This window comes from Scleropages formosus, chromosome 2 (assembly GCF_900964775.1).
Source record: "Scleropages formosus chromosome 2, fSclFor1.1, whole genome shotgun sequence".
Taxonomy (NCBI): Eukaryota; Metazoa; Chordata; class Actinopteri; order Osteoglossiformes; family Osteoglossidae; genus Scleropages; species Scleropages formosus.
Window position 1 is genome coordinate 22,529,943 of NC_041807.1, and position 18,961 is coordinate 22,548,903.

General features: G+C 43.2%; 1 protein-coding gene across 2 annotated transcripts; it reads left to right on the top strand.

Annotated features, from left to right (window-relative positions):
- Positions 1 to 4,323: 4,323 nt before the first annotated feature.
- khsrp (KH-type splicing regulatory protein) lies at positions 4,324 to 17,918 on the top strand. Of its 2 annotated transcripts, XM_029249868.1 has the most exons (18): positions 4,324 to 4,551; positions 5,773 to 5,878; positions 7,665 to 7,724; positions 7,854 to 7,887; positions 8,380 to 8,432; positions 8,799 to 8,870; positions 9,025 to 9,082; positions 9,173 to 9,344; positions 9,647 to 9,745; positions 10,037 to 10,135; positions 11,100 to 11,202; positions 12,044 to 12,165; positions 12,865 to 13,164; positions 14,103 to 14,212; positions 14,379 to 14,467; positions 14,688 to 14,891; positions 16,703 to 16,857; positions 16,947 to 17,918. In XM_029249868.1, the coding sequence occupies exons 1-18, from the start codon at positions 4,444 to 4,446 to the stop codon at positions 16,953 to 16,955; spliced, it is 1,953 nt and encodes a 650-aa protein (XP_029105701.1). In that variant the 5' UTR covers positions 4,324 to 4,443; the 3' UTR covers positions 16,956 to 17,918. The 2 variants fall into 2 exon arrangements, with proteins under 2 accessions (XP_029105701.1, XP_018615196.1); XM_018759680.1 differs by lacking the exons at positions 4,324 to 4,551; positions 5,773 to 5,878; positions 7,665 to 7,724; positions 7,854 to 7,887 and adding an exon at positions 7,906 to 7,950.
- The last annotated feature ends 1,043 nt before the right edge of the window (positions 17,919 to 18,961 follow it).

Sequence of the window (18,961 nt, forward strand, 5' to 3'; positions counted from 1 at the left end):
CTTGCACTGCATGACCTGGCTGCGATGACTTTCTTGTAAGTCAAATACCCTCTTATACTGTATTACACAGTATGAACCATGATAAAGTATCAACAAATAACATGAATGAATGCTATGCTGTATAATAGTGCTTTGTCTTATTTCTTCACTAATTTCACACTTTATTTACATTAAAATAATGCTAATATAATAATATAAATACAAATATTACATATAGTATTATAACTATATTTTCATGCTGCATTATTATTTTCACTACCATTTCTAAATGTTTTCTTTTGCTTTTTCAATGTTTTTGTAACCAAAACACAATCACTGATAGACACACAAACACTAACTGAGACCTAAACATCAACAGACATGATCACTTACAGCAGTGTGGTCATTATTTGACATTAGAAACAAATTTGGGGACTCGAAAATAATATAATAAAGTTAATGGAATGGCCGTCATAATCCAGATCGTCATAAGTAATATGTGACTTAGATGGAGGACATTTTTTGGGCCTTGTCTGGATTTGAAAGTCAACAGTACAGATATTCAACAACAACAGGAGAAATAAGGTTATGGGTTATGAAAAGCCAGTGAATTACTGCCAGGCCCACAACTTTATCATCTGATATCAAACACTGGCACTTTTGATTCTGCAATGACCTTTTTAAAAACTGTATATAGTCAAGAGGTGGTGAGAGATTCTAAAAATATTTTAGATTTTTAGACATATATTTTTAGATTCTAAAAATATTTCTTCACACTTCATCCTCTCATTCAGATATTATTTTTGTCTCTGTGTGTCACAGGTTGACAAATACCAAAGGATTTAAAGTTAATTTAACAAAAATTGTTAATAACCTGCAATGGTCTGCTATCTCATCCTTCCAGGACAGGATCTGGACCACCACAACCCTGACATGGATAAGTGGTTACTGATATAGGGAGAAACAAAAAATAGTTGATCTTACAGTCTACATTAATATGGTTTAAATATCATGTGTCTGGGGGGACTTGATTTAATTTTAAAAGCATGGTGGTTTGGTTCCTATTCTGTTTTTTCCATTTATACTACTATACCGTAGTAGTGCAGCTTCTTCTTCCATACATCTGAAAAATCAGAATTTTCTTCATAAATTATAAAGAAGTAACTTGTGGATAGAGTCTTGGAAATGTGCAGATGTGGCTGAGATTGAATAGATGTGCAGCACAATAATGGAATAACTGGACAAATTACAACAGTCAAATGAGCAGGAGCTCATCACTGCACCTCACTGTTCAGTTCGTGTTTCCTGAATATTATTGGCAAATTACAACTTCTGTCCAGGAGATTGACGCTGTTACAAGATGTCACACTTTAAACAAAGAGCTGAAAATGTCATAAGTATGTTTTTTCTTCCTTTGTTGTCTTTCCTAGAGCTACTGTATGTGTGACAGAATTGTCATGGGGTGTTATGTACCCTTAGCTCAGGGCAAAGGAAAATTCCCTTTAGTATCAAGCATTTTTGAACAGTGAGTGCGGCAGTAGTTAGACCTGTTGCTGCACTCAAAGGACTTGGGTTCAAATCCCCCTCCTGCTGTAGAACTCTTGAGCAAGGTCCTTCTCTTGAATTGCTCCACTAGAAACTACCCAGCTGCATAAATGTTTAAATAATCATATGTAGCTTAGCAGACAGACTTCACATTATAAGCAAACTAATATGAAAAAATAATTCTTTAAAAATACACTTGGAAGGGTTTTGGGCAGCATGGTGGCACAGCAAGTAGCGTTAATGTCTCACAGGGTCTGCTTGGTGTACTGTAAGAGAATGTGGGTTCGATCCCTGCTCAGCCTGTGTGGATTTTGCACGTTATCTCTGTTTGCGCAGGTTTCCTCCAGGTACTCTTGTTTCCTCCCACAATCCAAAGAAAGTCTTTTAAGGGAAATGGTGACTCTAAACTGCCTCGGGTGAGAGTGTGTGTGTTCACTGATGTATGGATGAGTGACCCATTGTAAGTAGTGTATCTAGCAGTGTAAATCACCTTGGTGAATAAGGTGTGTGGATTGATAACACAACCTAGTGTTCATTGGAAGTCACTCTGGAGAGCAGAATCTGCTGAATAAATAAATGTAAAATGTAAATGTAACAGTAGGTCTGATTGTGGCTTCTTTCTGAGGCCTGAACCACGTGGATGCTAGGAGTCCTAGCGGGATGCTTTGGCTCTCCAAAGTGTTTAGTCTGGCCTGTCCAGTTTAAACCAAACTAATGGCCTGCCTGCTTACATTTACATTTTTTGGCATGTCTTAAGTCAGCTGACACTTTCCTCCGAAGCAGTTTACATTTTTTACCCATCTGTACATCTGGACCAGTTCAGGGTGAGGACATTGATCAAGGGTGCAACAAAGTCAATGTTGAGTCACCCTTTCACTTTGTGGCAGTGCACAGAGTTCCTCGAACCTTCAGTTTACGCATTCATGTCCACTGCACTGGTTCCGAACACATCCACTTAGGCTGACCATCTCCATGATTACCTTAGCTACATTGCCTAAAAATAAGGAAGTTTATTCCAGTACTTGAATATAAATGGATTAAATGCAAGTAAGGTGTAACAATTTTATCAAGTTTTTCGTTTTTGTTGTTGTTTTAGCATTTAAGTTACTTCTTTGATATATGGTGTGTGTCTGAGAAAAAAAAATATTTCAGGGTACTTTCTGTTTTAAGTTTATCACTACACTGAGATTGTCAAGAGTATTTTATTAAGTTCTGTAAATGATAATTCTGTTCAAGGAGTGTTTGTGTTTTGGTAAAGTATTTAGATTAGAGTCACTCCTACCTTTTGAAACAGATTGAACTGGTGTGTTTTCAACATTGTTCTTTTCCAGTTAGCAGTACTGATAGCTGTTTCAAGGTTACCGCAGCGCTGCCGTTTTCCATCTTTCCATCACTCCACATAATGAATACTTGACCAAAAAGCTGAATGTGCCAATGTTGGAACGTATTGCTAAAAGACAAACTAATAATAACAATAATGTTGTGATGATTGCATGTTGGATACAGAATAATCTTAATTCTCTCACTGAATATTGTTTATGTGTATATATTGAATAATATAAACATGAACAGTTGTGCTTAATTTCATACTGAAAATGGGCACCACAGTAGGTTTTGATTTTTTGGCTAAAACTGCCGAAAACAATGATTTGCTGCGTTGCTGAAATTTGTGTGAATCTAAGCCATAACAACTCATAAAGTAGTAGCTGATTTATTTCAGTGATGTATCTGGAAGAGAGGTGTCAAATAAATAAAACTACTTCCTGTTCTCCTTTTTGTACGGTGTCTGCCATTTCTTGAGGCCTGTGTGATCGCAGAGGGAGGATCGTGAATCTTCATTCATTCATTAATCTTCATTTAGCTGATGCCTGTATTCAATGCAACTTACACCAGATATATGTTACTTTACCCATTTATACAGCTGGGTAATTTTTTACTCTGTCAATTCATGGTAAGCAGTAGGGGTGGCCATTCAAACCCATGCCTACTGATTTCAGAATAACAGCCATAACTGGCACACCAGCCTGTGTTTTGGAATTAATTCCAAAGCACCAGAAAGTTTTACTTTTTAAGATGAAAACACAGAAGGCTTAGAATCATAGAGCACTAGACCCCAGAGATGAACACATGTATTTGGCGGGAAAAGAGTGACTGCAGTTCCACGGACGCTCAGTAGAGGGCAACACACACAGACTATATCCCCTTTCCTTTCAAAAGAGCGCCGTTCCGCCTTATCATTTATTCTACACCTCTGCAACTATTTGACAAGTCTTTAGTTAAAATGCATAATTAACGCTCATAATTTCTTGATAAAATATATTTAAACGTATTCACATTTTCCTGTAGTGAAAGTCACAGTCCCATAATCTGAAAAGCGCGTGGTGGTAAAGCTTTTTTTTAATTATATTTTTTTTTAAAAAAAAAAAATATAGTACCGCGACGTTACTGCCATTGTTCAGTTTCACATGCTTCTTCCTGAAGTTCTCGTCCTATATGTTGTGTTCCACGTCCATCATTCTTGAGGTTGTGACCCTGAACGGCATTAGTCTATGGGACAGTCAATCAAGTGACGTATTTAAATTTTATTGGGGAGTTTATCAGCGCCAATAATATTTCCTTTTTACTGGTTAGTGTAACAATCAATCATAATTCCGCCCCTTGCTATTGGGCAGAAAAGTGTCAATAACGTTCAGGAAGTAACCGCGTACGTAACAGGTCCTGACTTTTGATTGGATTCTGAAACCGAAAGGATGACGTACGACCTCCTCGCCGTGCCATTCCGCCCCTTGCACCATTTGGCATTGCTTTCTTGTCCCTCCCCAATCTTGCCTTTTCCCAGCTTCCCGCGTCTGCGCACCTCGACCCGGCCTAAACCGCCTGCCTCAGCCCCTGTGTCCTGCCCCTCGCAGCGCCTCTACCATGTCGGAATACAGCGCGGTGCCGCCGCCTGGGGCCGCAGCTCCCCTTGGGGCAGGCGGCGGACTCAAGAAGGATGCGTTTGCGGACGCGGTGCAGCGCGCGCGGCAGGTGAGCCTGGCGCGCGGGCGACGAGCAACGGCGACTCCGGGGGGCGGGGGGGGGATGGATGCGCACGCAGAGGCCGTCTGCCGAATCAATGGAGCCGGCGCGTGGGTCGCGCGAGGAGCACTGACTGACTCGGCCGCCTCAGCGATATATCGCGACGAATTCGCGCTTCTCCCCCGCAAACCTTCGTTTTTTGGTGCACTCACTCACATCTTTTAATTGAGTGATTCGTTTCACGATTCAAATTTCGTTCAGTTCACTTCAATTTCGTTTCTCAGCAGGGTTGCAAGTACTAGTATACCGCGAGTCTGTTAGTTCTATCTCGTTGGATTCCACTACAACTAAGTTAGTTGCGTTCCACTCCTTTCTGAGCCCCATTTTGCTTCATTCCCTTCCATTTAGTTCCTAGGCTAATGTGGACCTGCTGCTTTAGCTGTGGACTCCCCACCACGGTGCACCTGTGTGGTGGTTTTTTTTTTTTTTTTTTTTTTTTTTAATGTCCAGTGTGACTTTACTCGACGTGACATCTTTCTTGCTCTTTGAGACTGAGTTGGGCCCTCCATTCCTTCATGGAATCCCGGGTTTTACACTCCTGATCACCACTGTCATTCAACTCTGTGACCATGCGGTGGGCGACTCTATAATAATATAATGAGGTTCGACCACATGGATGGAGATGGTGCCCTACTGGTGATGTTGTTTGTTTACTCTGCACAATGCCACATCACATGTGTTTAATATTCACACCCAGCAGCTCACTCTCTGGAACAGGAACCCTCCGCTTCGGAGAAGCGCGCTTCCTGTTTTCCGAATCTGTCCCGGGCCGGAGGAGCCGAGGTTCACGCGCGTAGCCTTGGGTCAAAGTTCTCCCCTCGGCGTTCTGATGGCCGCGGTCTGCTCCGTCGTCGCCGTGCGCAACTTTGAAGAGCTGGGGGGGGGGGTAAAGTGTTTGCTCTGAAGGTCGATTTGTTGCGGCTTCACTAACACAGGGCAGTAAAGTGGCCTCCGGGGTAAGCGAGAGGTGAACGGTCACCGTTGGCCGTCTGAGTCTGTAAGCGAAGTGCTAGCTGGACGTTCCGTGTGCCCTCGTCCCCGTGCGCTCTTCTGGATGCAAGCTGCAGCTGCAAGCGTTTGAACTGTACCGTTAACCATTACGCCGAGGTTTTGTGAGCTGAGGAGCATGCGGCGGCCCACTGTGACAGCCTGTGTGCTCCTGTGCCCTAGATTGCGGCAAAGATCGGCGGTGATGCTGGAGGAGGTACCCTAAACAACAACAGCGCCGGTGAGAGCTTCCCTTTCGCTGCACAGAAACGCCAGCTGGAGGATGCAGGTTTGTGCCCGCCGCCCACCTTCTCACCACACGGCTGCACAGAATCATGGGAGCTTTACATGTATGTAAACTGAGCTCATGCTCTCTAAGACAGTTTACTGTGTTAAGCTACTTATGCTGTACAGCATCGGTAACTTCTACTGGAACAATTTACCTTCATCAAGGGTGCTGTGACAAGAAATGGCATTTGAACCTGGGTCCTTCAAGTGCAAGGCGACAGCTCCAACCACTATGCCTCCTGCTGCCCAGCGGCCCGCTCAGGGTGTTGCCTGTGGGCTGTGACAGATTTTGCTCTCCATATCTCTCGTTTTATTACGTAGTGGCTGAGAAAATGTACAAAGGTGCGGCACGAGCCGTTTTCCCTTTCTCACTGAGCTGCGAAATCTTTCAACATTCCAGAAGGTTCTTAAAATTCATCCCTCATTTCTCTCTTGCTGTATATGACTTTAAAGAAAAGTGTCTTAAACTGATAAATGTCTTTCTGCTGAGTCCAGTATAGCAAGTCAAAACCTGTATGGTAAACATGCTTTCTGCATTCATTTTTGACCACAGTTGTCATATCAAGATTAAAATCTTTACGTTTAAAATCTTGCTACTATTTTAAATATAATCACAAGTTATTTTAACATCAGCTGCTCATGTCAGCACTTTCTTGAAATGCTTTTCATTGGTTGTACCTCTTACTGTGGTTTTGGTGTGAAATATACTGCATCTGTCTGATAGAATCATTTTTTTAGGCTACAGACTATCTGAAATGCATCTGTTCCAAAAAACATGAGCGATATCCAAGTTTCCGTTACCTATCGCTTGTTTCCCAATAGTTTAAATGGGGGGGGGGGGGATTGTACGTTCACTACCTACCTAAAAACCCCAAACCAACTTCCCCAAATATCACTAAAACACTGCATAACATCTAAATACAATAAAAATACAAGTAATCTTTCCTATGCTGTGGGGGACAGGATGGAGCTTTTTCTTACTCGAGCTACAACCACCTGTGGTTCCCACATGCTGTAAAATGCTTCATGATTATGAAATGCTTAATGAGGTCTTCATTGGGTATGTTTCCGGCAGTACGTTTTGAAAACAAATTGTTTTCCTTCTTTTAATCTTTACTTTTATTTGTTTAGCAGACCCTTTAGCAGTGCACATCTTGGAAAACAGTACAAAAGTGCGTTACACTACACTTTCGCTGTCCTGCTGCCAGACTGTGATTGGAAAACCCAGGGTAGTTTTCTGTCTCGCCGGCTGGTTTGTCTTCATAACGAATTGGTCAGTTCTCCACATGAGCAGCAAGGAACCAATCGGGGATCCACTGAGCACGTTGTGTTAATTGTGGCAACAGTGTATTCGTAATGTACATATATATGAAAAACCATCAGCTACATTTTTCCACAGCTGTGTCTGCAGGTATTCCATTAAAGCCAATGATGCTACTTTTTTGTCCACCTCACACAAACATTCAGCTGCTGATGACGACATCTCCACACTTGAAGGGCAGTGCTAGTGATTAGAGCTGCTGCCTTTGCATCTGAAGGTTCCCAGTTTGAATCGTACCTACTATTGTAGTACCCTCGATTAACATGCTTTCCCTAAATTGCTCCAGTAAAATTATCCAGCTGCATGAATAGGTATTTAGTTAACATAAGTCATTTTGGATAAAAGCATCAACTAAATGAATAAATATAAATAACCTACCCAATATGGCTGACAGCAACGGTCTTTTAATGGATGATTTTGTGCTTTTATGTATGACTTACTGGCGATATTTTTGTCCCCACCTCAGATCAACCAGAGAGCAAGAAGATGGCCCCTCAGAGTGACCGAGATTCTGCATCTGCGCTGTGTAAATATCTTTTTTTGCTGTCACCATCTAGTAAAAGCGATCCGTTTTTATTGGCTGCTTCCTCCTTTATCGCGTGTCATTGGTGTTGCACTCTGGTAACCGGATCTGTGTCCCTTCTGTCCCCTTCAGCCATTGGAGCCCAGCTGGCCGCCATGTCCCAGAGGTGAGGCGCTGTGGGAGACCGGCGGCATAGAGAGGAGCCTTAAACTCTTTCTGCAGGATAGTTGTAGGTTCTCTTTAAACAAGTGCTTCTGAACATGAAGGTAGACCAAATGCTCTCCCAGTAGCACAGGGTGTTTTGGACATAGGTGTGTTATGGATGATAGCAGGTCAGTTTGGTGGATGCAACGCATGTCACAGAGCCTGACAGCTGTAAAATGTTCATAACCGCTAACCATTTCAGTGTTTCCAGTCTGTCCTTTTTTGAGCCCAAAATAACTACTGCAGATATAGTGGGTTGAGTTAAAAGTAGTCCAGGGGCTTTCTAGGAATCAAACGTGGGTTAAGAAGCAGGGTTGGTGCTTGAAAGGTTGTGAGCTTGGAGAGAAGACAGGTCAGGATGGAGACATCATAGATGTTCCATATAATGGAGTTCTTTATTTTTCAGCAGATGAGTGCTGTGGTTCTCATGCAGTTCCCTTTGGTCAATTTACAGGCCACCCACTGTAACAGAAGAGTACAAAGTGCCAGATGGCATGGTGGGACTCAGTGAGTACGAAACCCATGCTTGTCTTTCACATTCTCTTTCTCTCCTCTTCTTGGTTGTTGCTGAAATGCATTGCACCTCTTTGTGCCTCTAAAATTAGCATTTCTCCTCTTTCTCGTGTAATTAAAGTCCTTCCTGTCTTTCTCTGGCATATCCACTGCAATTAGAGTGAAATCTTTAATCCAACAAACTAGTTCAGATGTGTAAGTCAGTGTCACTGGGAGGGGGAGGTTGAAGGATTTATTTGAGCTTGGGCACTTCTCGTTGAGCATTGAAGGCCATTTGCAATCTGAGACGTCTGTGAGGGAGGGCGGACAAGAAAAGGTTGTGACACAAATGGAATGATTTGCTCTCCTGCCCTTTCGCAGTCATTGGCCGAGGCGGGGAGCAGATCAACAAGATCCAGCAAGAATCCGGTTGCAAAGTTCAGATTGCCCCAGGTAAGCAGGTTTGTTTTTCACAGCTGAGCGATCGGTTACCTGAATCAATCCCATAATGCTCCTTTACTGCAAATCTCACTTGGTCGTCATCTCTGTGGGTGTACAGTGGGGTATGCGTCTCTTGTAGGTTTTAATGGGTTTCTCACATTTCCAGATAGTGGAGGACTTTCTGAGAGGTGTGTGTCTCTCACAGGAACTAATGACGCCATAGAGTAAGTGTTTTGTATTGGACACTGGTGTGATATGTTGGCCACTCATGAGCAGATTGTAGCGCTGACCTCTTGATTGTCTCAAAATCTCAGCAAAGCCAAGATGCTCCTTGATGAAATTGTGTCCCGGGGCCGTGGCACACCCCCATCTTCCTTCTATGAGTCAGCCAATGGTCAGAGCGGGTCCATGCAAGAGATGATGATCCCAGCAGGCAAGGCAGGCCTGATCATTGGTAAAGGAGGAGAGACTATCAAACAGTTGCAGGTGCGTTACACATAGCTTTCGGGGTGTACTTATAATACTACGGTCATCTGTTGGTCAACTTAAGTATCATTTCTATCACTCCTTGTCACACTGCCAACTCTCAATGAATGGTCTTACTCTGACAATTAAACAGCACACCCTCTTAGAGTAATTTGTGTTCAGTGACCCTACCAAAATCCAGGCAATCATAAATGCACATTCCAGACCTCACACTTAGACACAGGATGACTTTGAGGTCCTCATCTTTGAGTGCTGGTTTCAGGTGTATGATACCCTGGCTAGTCCCTTAATTTTTTTTGTAGGAGCGAGCAGGTGTGAAGATGATCCTCATCCAGGATGGATCCCAGGAGCCCAACATGGACAAACCCTTGCGCATCATTGGGGAGCCCTACAAAGTACAGGTATTGACCCACATATGGCTACATGGGCCCTGACTGTCTACAACTGTCTGTCTTCTGTTCTTACAGCCAAAGGATGTCAGATCGTAGACTACTGACTCTCCACCATCGCATAGTCTTGCCAGAAGACCGTTAGCTGCCATTTTAAAGGTGCTACGTCTTGAGTTACAGTGACTGCTCACTCAGCTCATTTGCACCCCATTGACTAAATCCTCCAGATCCTGCAAGTTCACCAATACGTTCTCCTCTAAAGGGCAAAGTTTACAGGGTGTGCTTGGTCGTCTGTCTCTACAGCAAGCCCGTGAGATGGTTCAAGAGATCCTGCGGGAAAGGGACCACCCTGGCTTTGGAGACCGGAATGAATATGGCTCCCGCATGGGTGGAGGGATGGATGTGAGTGTCACCTCACTGCAATTACATGTTAATGTGACACAAGTGTTGACACGCCTGTTGTTACTCCCCTAGTCATGATTTGTGGATGCTGTATATAAATATAGGAGGCACTGGAACAGCTCTGTGTGCAGAACACTGTTGGCTCTGTTCACCAAGGATATTTTTCAAATCTTAAAGAACTTTCTCTCAGTCTCTACTTTGGTTCTTTGCCATATCTGTGATTTCTTGATTATGCAATTGTGTGCTTTACTTTCATCATACTTGAACAGTGAGCTAAGCGCTGCATGTTAACTAAATGATGTGTAACCTTCTCTGTATAAGCCCTGGGGGAAACGAGCACTGCATACAGTACTGTACAAAAGTCTTAGGCACTTAGATGTTTCACAAAAATATTTGTTTTAGATGGTTGTCTAATGTCTTCTGCATTAGTGTCAATGGGAAAGAGCTTATTTTAGATTTCCAAGCATTTGTTTTGCAAAAGTACAGTATTACAGTAAGGGTTTTGTATGTTGTTAAAGAAAGTATATACACACACACACACTGTCTGAAACCACTTATCCCAAGTGGGGTCGTGGCAAATTGGAGCGTAACCCAGCAAAACAGGGCGTAAGGCTGGAGGGGGAGGGGACACACCCAGGGCAGGATGCCATTCCATCACAAGGCACCCCAAGCAGGACTCGACCCCCAGACCCTCCAGAGAGCGGGACCCGGCCAAGTCCACCATGACCCCGCTTGGGACAAGCAGTTGTTGACGGTGGATGGTTACTAAGCTTTGTAGGAAGTTTATTAGTTAAGAGTGTTATTTTTGGAAGCATTCTCACTTTACAGCTTTTTTTTACCCCAACCAAGTGCCTGAAACTTTTGCACAGTACTGTATGTGTAAAAGTCTGAGTCAAGGAAACTTGGGTCATGGTTTAACTCTGTTTAATTATATTTTTTATTGCTTTGCTTTCTGATCGATCAGCTACCAGTTCCCCGTCACTCAGTGGGAGTTGTGATTGGCCGGAATGGAGAGATGATAAAAAAGATTCAGAACGATGCTGGTGTCAGAATACAGTTTAAACCAGGTAATAATAGTTGTTTGGTTTTGTACTGTCAGTGTGTGGTTGCTTGTTTGAGTGCAAAGGCTTCAGGTATTGCTAATAGCGTAGTCATGACAGATAAAAATAGAAGATAAAAATATTTTCGAGTTTATTTATGGGGGAAAGTCAAATATCCAAGATATTAAGAAATTTGGTCAAGCAAATTATTGTGGGTACTTGCTCTTGTATCTGTATTTTCCTCAGTACCTGTTTTCTAAAATTTGTGGCAGAGCAAAAACATGTCTTAACCCACCCAGCTGTAAATGGCAAAGGTAAAGAGCAATCAGCCATAATAGGAGTGTGAGACGAGAAATGTTTGCACTCGGGTGTGGGATGAATTGGTGTCCAACCAACACTGAACAGTAGTTTGTAGAAATAGAATTTTTATTTTCAGAAATTTTAAGTTTTTACTTTAGCGCAGAATGCAAAATTGGTAATGTTTCTGAAAATGTCATTTTTTTTATTTATTGTTATAAGATTTTTTTTAAAATCTATCCATCCATCCATCTTCCTCCACTTATCCGGGTAAAATTTTTTTTTAAAATCTAATCTGTAAAAAAATTGGACATCTGTGTTTAAGCTTTTATTGATTGTCTTGTGTGGTGAACGTGACTTATGAATTATGAACAAATGAATTACAATGATTTCCAGTTACGTGTTCCAAGTATGCAGTCCCTATAGGATTCTTATATAGTTTTTGTGGGGCTAATGAGCGAACTGTTCTAATTTGGTTTAAGCGTGGTACAGAGTATTGCTTAACCTACTCTCTCGTGTATTCGTGACTCCAGCAGTAGCACTCATTGTTTTCACTTCTAACTTGTTTCAGATGACGGTCAGGGGCCTGACAAAGTGGCCCACATCATGGGCCCACCAGATCGCTGTGAACACGCTGCCAGCATCATCCAAGACCTGGTGCAGAGCATCCGCGTTCGGGACGAAGGCCAAGGGGTGTGTAACACGGTGACTTTCTTGCTTCCCACTTCACTCAGTAATCAGACCAGATCATAGTACAATAATTGGGACCTTGGAATTGGCCATGCATTCTTTTCTCATAATACAAAGTTATGAATGTTTAAAGATACTGACATGTCCCAGTTATTTTTAATGGTGTTTTCTTCACTTTCCTGTAAAATTTGAGCAAACCTGACTTCTCTACTTTTTAGGCCAATAGATGGCAGTAAAATGCACCCAGCCAAAATAAGAGGAAGGGCAGTCTTAGTTCAACTTCCTGTACAGCCCATGTATGTGTATGTTTATGGCATGAAGTGGTCAACCATCACCTTGAATAACTTTTTATTTTCATTTTAATGTTGTTTAGAGTGGCTAATACTACAATATTTATATATCCCAGATTTCTCCAGAGCTTAACCATCAGTTAAATTGAGGGATGTCTGTGTTAAGCTTTTGTTGATTGTAACTTAGTAATTTTGGAGTTAAAAATAGAAGCATTTATGAACAGACTTCCGGTGTACTTCATTTCACTCTGGTCCTGAATAATGTGTAGAGGGACTAGAGACCACACCATGGCTGGCATTGCGCAGGTTGAGTACCGATTTCACTGTGTCCTGTCTAAAATCAGCATTAGGCTGATCTGACATCTCCTGTATCAAGTAATGTATTGACTAGGTTTGTATCTCTGTTATAAAGGGCCCCCCAGGACCACCGGGCTCAGGAATGCCTCCGGGTGGGAGGGGCCGGGGGCGGGGCCCAGGCAACTGGGGGCCCCCGGGTGGTGAGGTCACCTTCTCCATCCCTAGTCACAAGTGTGGCCTGGTTATCGGCCGTGGAGGTGAGAATGTGAAGGCCATCAACCAGCAGACAGGGGCATTTGTGGAGATCTCCCGCCAGCCGCACCCCAACGGAGATCCAAACTACAAGCTGTTCGTAATCCGCGGCACCCCGCAGCAGATAGATCACGCCAAGCAGATGATCGAAGAGAAAATTGAGGTGCGTCTGCTTTCTTCTGGTGGTGTTATTGGTCAAGTCTGTGGAAGCGTTTTTCTCTAGAGCGACATGCAGTTAGCAACACTTGGTCTCCAACTTAAAACTTAATTGGGAGCAAGAGTTGGTTTGCTGCTCAGTTGAATGTGACACAGAGCAGACAAGGAGCTCGCCATCAATTCCCTATGCAGCAACTGGTGCAGTGTATGCTGGCAAAAATTGTGATGTTGACCAAGAGGCTGTGCTTTGAGAATTGCATTTCTGCATCTTTAGCTCTTTGTCTATAGGCGAAATGCACATTTGTTTACTCTGAGTTTTCTAGTGCTTTGGAATAAAGCATCTCCAAATGTAAATGTTAGCAACCTGACCAGATATGCAGGGTGAGAGGCAGGAGTGTTCTCACAGGTCGGTCTGTCTATTGGTGATGGGACAAACAGCCTCTCCCATTGGTGAGACAGGACAGATCGTGCACATACCTGGGCACGTTGAGTGTCCTGGCCGGAGTATTTACAACCTGGAGCAAATTTAAAAAGCCCCAATGGCTGGTTCAGGCTGTTGGTGCTCACCTGCAGTTCCTCGGTCCATTCCTTTACCCTAAAGGATATTAAATTCATTGATGCCCAACACAAGGATAATAATAAGAAATTAAAACACGATTCTGAAATTTTAAAAAGCAATGTAAGGTGTATGTTATTTACCTTGAAGTGCACACAACTGCGCATCTAAGCCAGGGCTACAACGTGGAGGTGTACAATGCAGGTGCAACCAATAGCACTAATTTAAAATCAGAACGTCAAAATGCAATGCCCACCATACTGCTGGACCTTCAAATGCTGGAATTTCTCTGTCCTCTAGGCTGTGCTAAACTGAACACACCTGTTTACTGTAACGCAACTGTTTGGTGTAACGGACACCACGTATGACGGTGCTTTTGCTTGTTCCAGGGACCGTTGTGTCCAATGGGTCCTGGTCCTGGTGGTCCAGGTCCGGCAGGTCCCATGGGTCCGTACAACCCTAACCCTTATCACCAGGGTCCACCAGCTGGTCCCCCACAGTGAGTAGTTGAGAATCTTTATTTTCCTGAAACATAGCATCCGAAATAATCCTGATTTGCACAGACATTCAAATACTGTCCACTCTGTAGTTAGGGTTATTTTTATTTTGGTTCCCGGGTTTAACTTTAGTTCAATATTTGTTGTCAAACTACTTCTTTCTCACAGTGGTGGTCCCCCAGGTGGACATCAGTACCCTCCTCAAGGCTGGGGCAGCACATACCAGCAGTGGCAGCCCCCTAGTCAACATGACCCCAGTAAGTAGTGGGGCTGCCTCCCATCCTGGGCCCCATTGTTCTTATGCTTTACTCCCTTTGGGCCTGTGTCAGTTATGGTAAAGATTTAAGAAGCTGGCTGTTAGTTCTTGTCCTTGGCACCAGGTGGCATAATGGTTCACTGCAGGAAGTTAGAAATGGGTTTCATTCTAAAAGCCTTTATTGTCTCACATCTCATTTCCCTTCCTGTCATGCCTCACAGGCAAAGCAGCTGCAGCAGACCCCAATGCGGCCTGGGCGGCATACTATGCCCAGTACTACCAGCAGCCCCCCGGAACTATGCCTAGCCAGGCCCCCTCCGCTCCAGCAAGTGCCCCAGCACCCGCTGATCCGTCCCAGGCTGCTCAGACTGCAGGAGGTCAGCCAGACTACACCAAGGCTTGGGAAGAATACTATAAAAAAATGGGTAAGGGCACCATGATAAACCTGAGAGCCATCTGGTTTCTAAACTATCTCTACCATCCAGCACACATTCCTGTTTGTGTTGCGCTGCCTGTGTCTCAAGGGCTCTCCTGGGCAGTGACGGTACAGACTTTGGCAGCGTGTGACGCACAGTAGATGTACTGCAGCATTTACATATATACTTTTTTTTAATATATATATATATACTTTTCCAATGGACAATGAAAAAATCTCAAACACAGTTGACAGCATTTGAAACTGTTCAGTGACATTTGGGACAGTGAGCATCAAGCACAGCACCTCAGTTCTCTTTGATAATGTGGTTGCCTTGGAGACATTTCTTTGTGTTTTGAGTGTAGTCTTTGTGGTAATTATGGGTTCTCCTATTAAAGGGCCAATGGCAACATACTTCAGCAAAGGCCAAGAGACCATGAAATCCTGTTGATCTGTAAATGAGATCTAGTTACAGTTTAACATACTTGGTCACCAAACCTGCAGCATGTGGTACTTGTCAGTACAGGCAGTCCCTGGATTACGAACGAGTTCCGTTCCTCAGATTGTCAAATGTTTCTTAGTATATAGTATATTGTGTACCTTTCTATGCATGAAAAAATGAAAGAAACACTTTCGGATACACAAAAACATCTTTAATAGAACAATGCCGTAGTAATAATATAATGTACTAATAATAACAATAGTAATAAATGTGACTACAGTATTTATAGTGGAGAGAGACAGAGAGAGATGAGAAATTTCTACTGTCATGATGAGCAGAAGACACGTAAGAGGCTGGACCCAAGTGCGGGATTGGTTATTCGGAATCGAAGGACTGGACGTGTCCTTGAGGTTGGGGTCAGGCGAACGATCGGTCGGTCGATCGGCGAACTAACGGAAGCGAGGATCCGAAATTGAGGTTGAGGGACAAGGTTGGCGGTCGTTAATAAAGAGATGTGAAACGGGACAGGACTAGGAAGAGTGGGGTAGGTTTGAGAACGCAGAGGAGGGATTGTGTTGAGTGAGATTCCGCAACTAGGAAGAAGTTGAGAAGTGTGTTTTATAGATAGCCGAGCGCTCTGATTGAAGTTGTGGGTTGAGGTGCGGGGCGGTCGTGACAACTACAGTATTTATAATGGAGAGAGAGAGTGTGTGTGTGTGTGTCTCTCTGTGTGTGTCTTTGTGCGCAAAACAGTGTTCGCTTTTCCAGTGTTCATTGGCGTTTCACTTTTTTCCAATAGCTTTACTATTTCCACTTTAGTTTCAGTCGTGACCATTTCCCTTTTCTTCGATGCATCACCATCACTTGCATCACATTTACACTTTGGTGCCATGGCTAGGAAGGTAAAAACAAAAAAAAATGAAAGCCTAGTACAGTAACACGAGACACTTAACAGCAACGTGGTCCAACTGAAGAGAAGGAAATCTTTGTCCTACGTCAGGCTCACGCGCACCGGCCACGAGCCGACAAACCGCTGTAGACACGCAATGTTTTGATGCGGGTCACAAAATAGTGCCCGTTATTATGAACTCTCGTATGGAACTCACATTTTTAATATAGTAGGCTTAATTATGAAGTTTTCATTTGATTACTTAAGGGTGACAAAATTTATTTCCGGTCAGTAAGGGGATGGTTCGTAACTACGGGTTGTACGTAAGTCGGACATTCATAACCCGGGGACTGGCTGTACTCTAGCTGGACACATTATCCAAGCAGGTCTCAGCAACAAGCGGTCGTCAGATAAAGAGGACGTCCTACAATAGTAAATAATAAATGGTTTCATACAAGATTGTCGGGTCTCACCTCTTTTCTCCTCTCAGCTCAAGCTAGTGGTACGGCGGCTGCCCCCACCTCCGGAGGCACCCAGACAGACTACAGTGCGGCCTGGGCTGAGTACTACAGACAGCAGGCTGCTTACTACGGGCAGCCGGCACAGACACCGGGCCAGCCGGCTGCCCCGCAGCAGGGACAGCAGGTACGGTGCTGTTCCAGGCCAAACTGCAGCATTGTACACTGGCATTAACCATGACCACAATGGCCTAAACTCTTCCTTCTCTCTTTCAGACACAGTGAAACAACCTGGGTTGGACTTGATATTGGACCCCTGTTCAGGAAATTCAGCCAGCTATCTGGACTTTTAATTTTTTCTTTTTTTTTTTTAATTTTTGTAGGTTTTTTGTCTTGAAGCATACTTTGGAAACATTGCTAAGGAAGATCGTTCATCCACGTCTTTCCCCTCATCCATACCACTTAGCGAGAATGTTTCAAGGACTAAATGTCCTATGTTTTGCTAGTAAAGGGTGACAGAGGATGTTACAAATCTTTTTTTGTTGTTGTTTTTGATGTCTCCACTACCATATCCCTGCCTCCCTCACCCCGGTGTCACACGTCAATCAAAAACAAGTGGAGTTTCGCGGTAGAAATAAAGTTTAAAACATATTGCGCCAATTCACTGATCCGCCCACTGACCCGGACTCTCACTTTTCCAGTCTACCAAAGAGTTCAGTCTTACTGCATCCACACCATTGTTTTAAGATGTGAAGCGATTGTTTTAGTTTTGGCAAACAAATGAAAAGAAAAAAAAAAAAATGCTGATGCAAAAAATTTTAATTTAGCAAATTTATGTATTTTTTTTTTCTAGTTATAACATTCCCACTACTGACATGACACGTTTTCTGTTTATTTTGACATGGTTTCCCAGTTCCCCCCCCCCCTCTAGTTGATGGGCTACCCTGTATGTCTCTCTGCATATGTGTGAGAGTCAGGAACTGGTCATTTTTACTGTCACTTCAGGATAAGTACCTTTCTCAAGTGTACTGCAACCAGAGTCAAGACTGGTGTTGGCACTGCTCACACAGGGGTTCCTGCACTTGGTTTCCTGCTACAATTGCTGTAACAGCAAGGGAGAAGAGGTTTTGTTTTCAGCCCACCCTCCATCCAGTTCCTAGAAGACATGTCATATTGTATGCTTGGTTTTTACTTTGCTTGTTTTTAAAAAGTTCAAAATAAAAGATGATCTCAGACTTCTCACTCCCTTCCCCCTTGCCCTCACTTGCACTGTAATAGGCTTTTCACATGATTACTGGGTGATGAAGAATTGGCACGAAGGTGATGGTTGTGCTTGATGTTCTATGGGTGTTAGATCTGCAAGAGCGCTGCATGTAGTACTAGTACATGTCAGGGACACATTACTTGCTAGTGTGTCTGTCCGTCCAGTGCTTGCTTGAAGGGAAGGTGCTCATATTCTCAAAGTTTGAAGATCCAGCGTTAGCCATGATGTGACTAGGAAAGATAGGAAGCTGCAGGGCTACTGTGGTAAAAGGGATGAGAAGGAGCCCTTGGGTTGTAATAAAATGTGCTTTACTTGGGCAGGTATGTAAGATTGATACTAGATTGCTGTCTGTTTTTGCTGTTGACGTACTTCTTGCAGGGTCCAGCTGATCAAGTAAGTGTAAAGCCACACCTGTATTCTTCAAATATGCAGCTGTACCAGTTTTATATTTGCAGAGACAAAGGGTTACAACTGTTGAGCTGATGCTTTTCTCTTAAGCAACTTACAATGTTAACACCTACAATTATTCACCCCCTCATACAGCCGGGCATTTTTGTCCTGGAGCAATTTTAGGGCAAGTACCTTGCTCAAGTGCACTGCAACTGGAAATCAAACCTGTGATCTTTGGGTTCAAAGGTAGGAGCCTCTAACCACTATGCTACCAGCCATCCCATGTCTTAATAAAGATGTAAAGGCAAATGCTTTAATGAAAAATTGTATGTTAATTCAATGCACCTGCCTAGTAGTACAGATTGGCACGTATGGATCAAAAACGTTATAGGGAATGTGATCGTGGACAAGTGTTGCTCGTTTTCGTAATTTAACTGTTTCCTAAAACTATAAATATTTAAGCAATGGGGTCCAGGTGTACCCCCCCTCCAGCCTTTATCCAGTGTTTCCATGAGTGGAAATGAGTTACAGTTTAAATTATATATATGTACTGTTGCAGTACAAATCAATACCTATCTTGTTGTCTTCCTAAATAAGAAACTAGCGTTTGTAAATATCTTTTCGAGGTAAAATGCGT

Coding starts and splice junctions, on each gene's coding strand:
- khsrp (XM_029249868.1), top strand. CDS start 4,444: ATGTCGGAATACAGCGCGGTGCCGCCGCCTGGGGCCGCAGCTCCCCTT. Junction 9,345..9,646: donor AGACTATCAAACAGTTGCAG/GTGCGTTACACA, acceptor TTTTTTTTGTAG/GAGCGAGCAGGTGTGAAGAT. Junction 14,468..14,687: donor CCCTAGTCAACATGACCCCA/GTAAGTAGTGGG, acceptor CATGCCTCACAG/GCAAAGCAGCTGCAGCAGAC.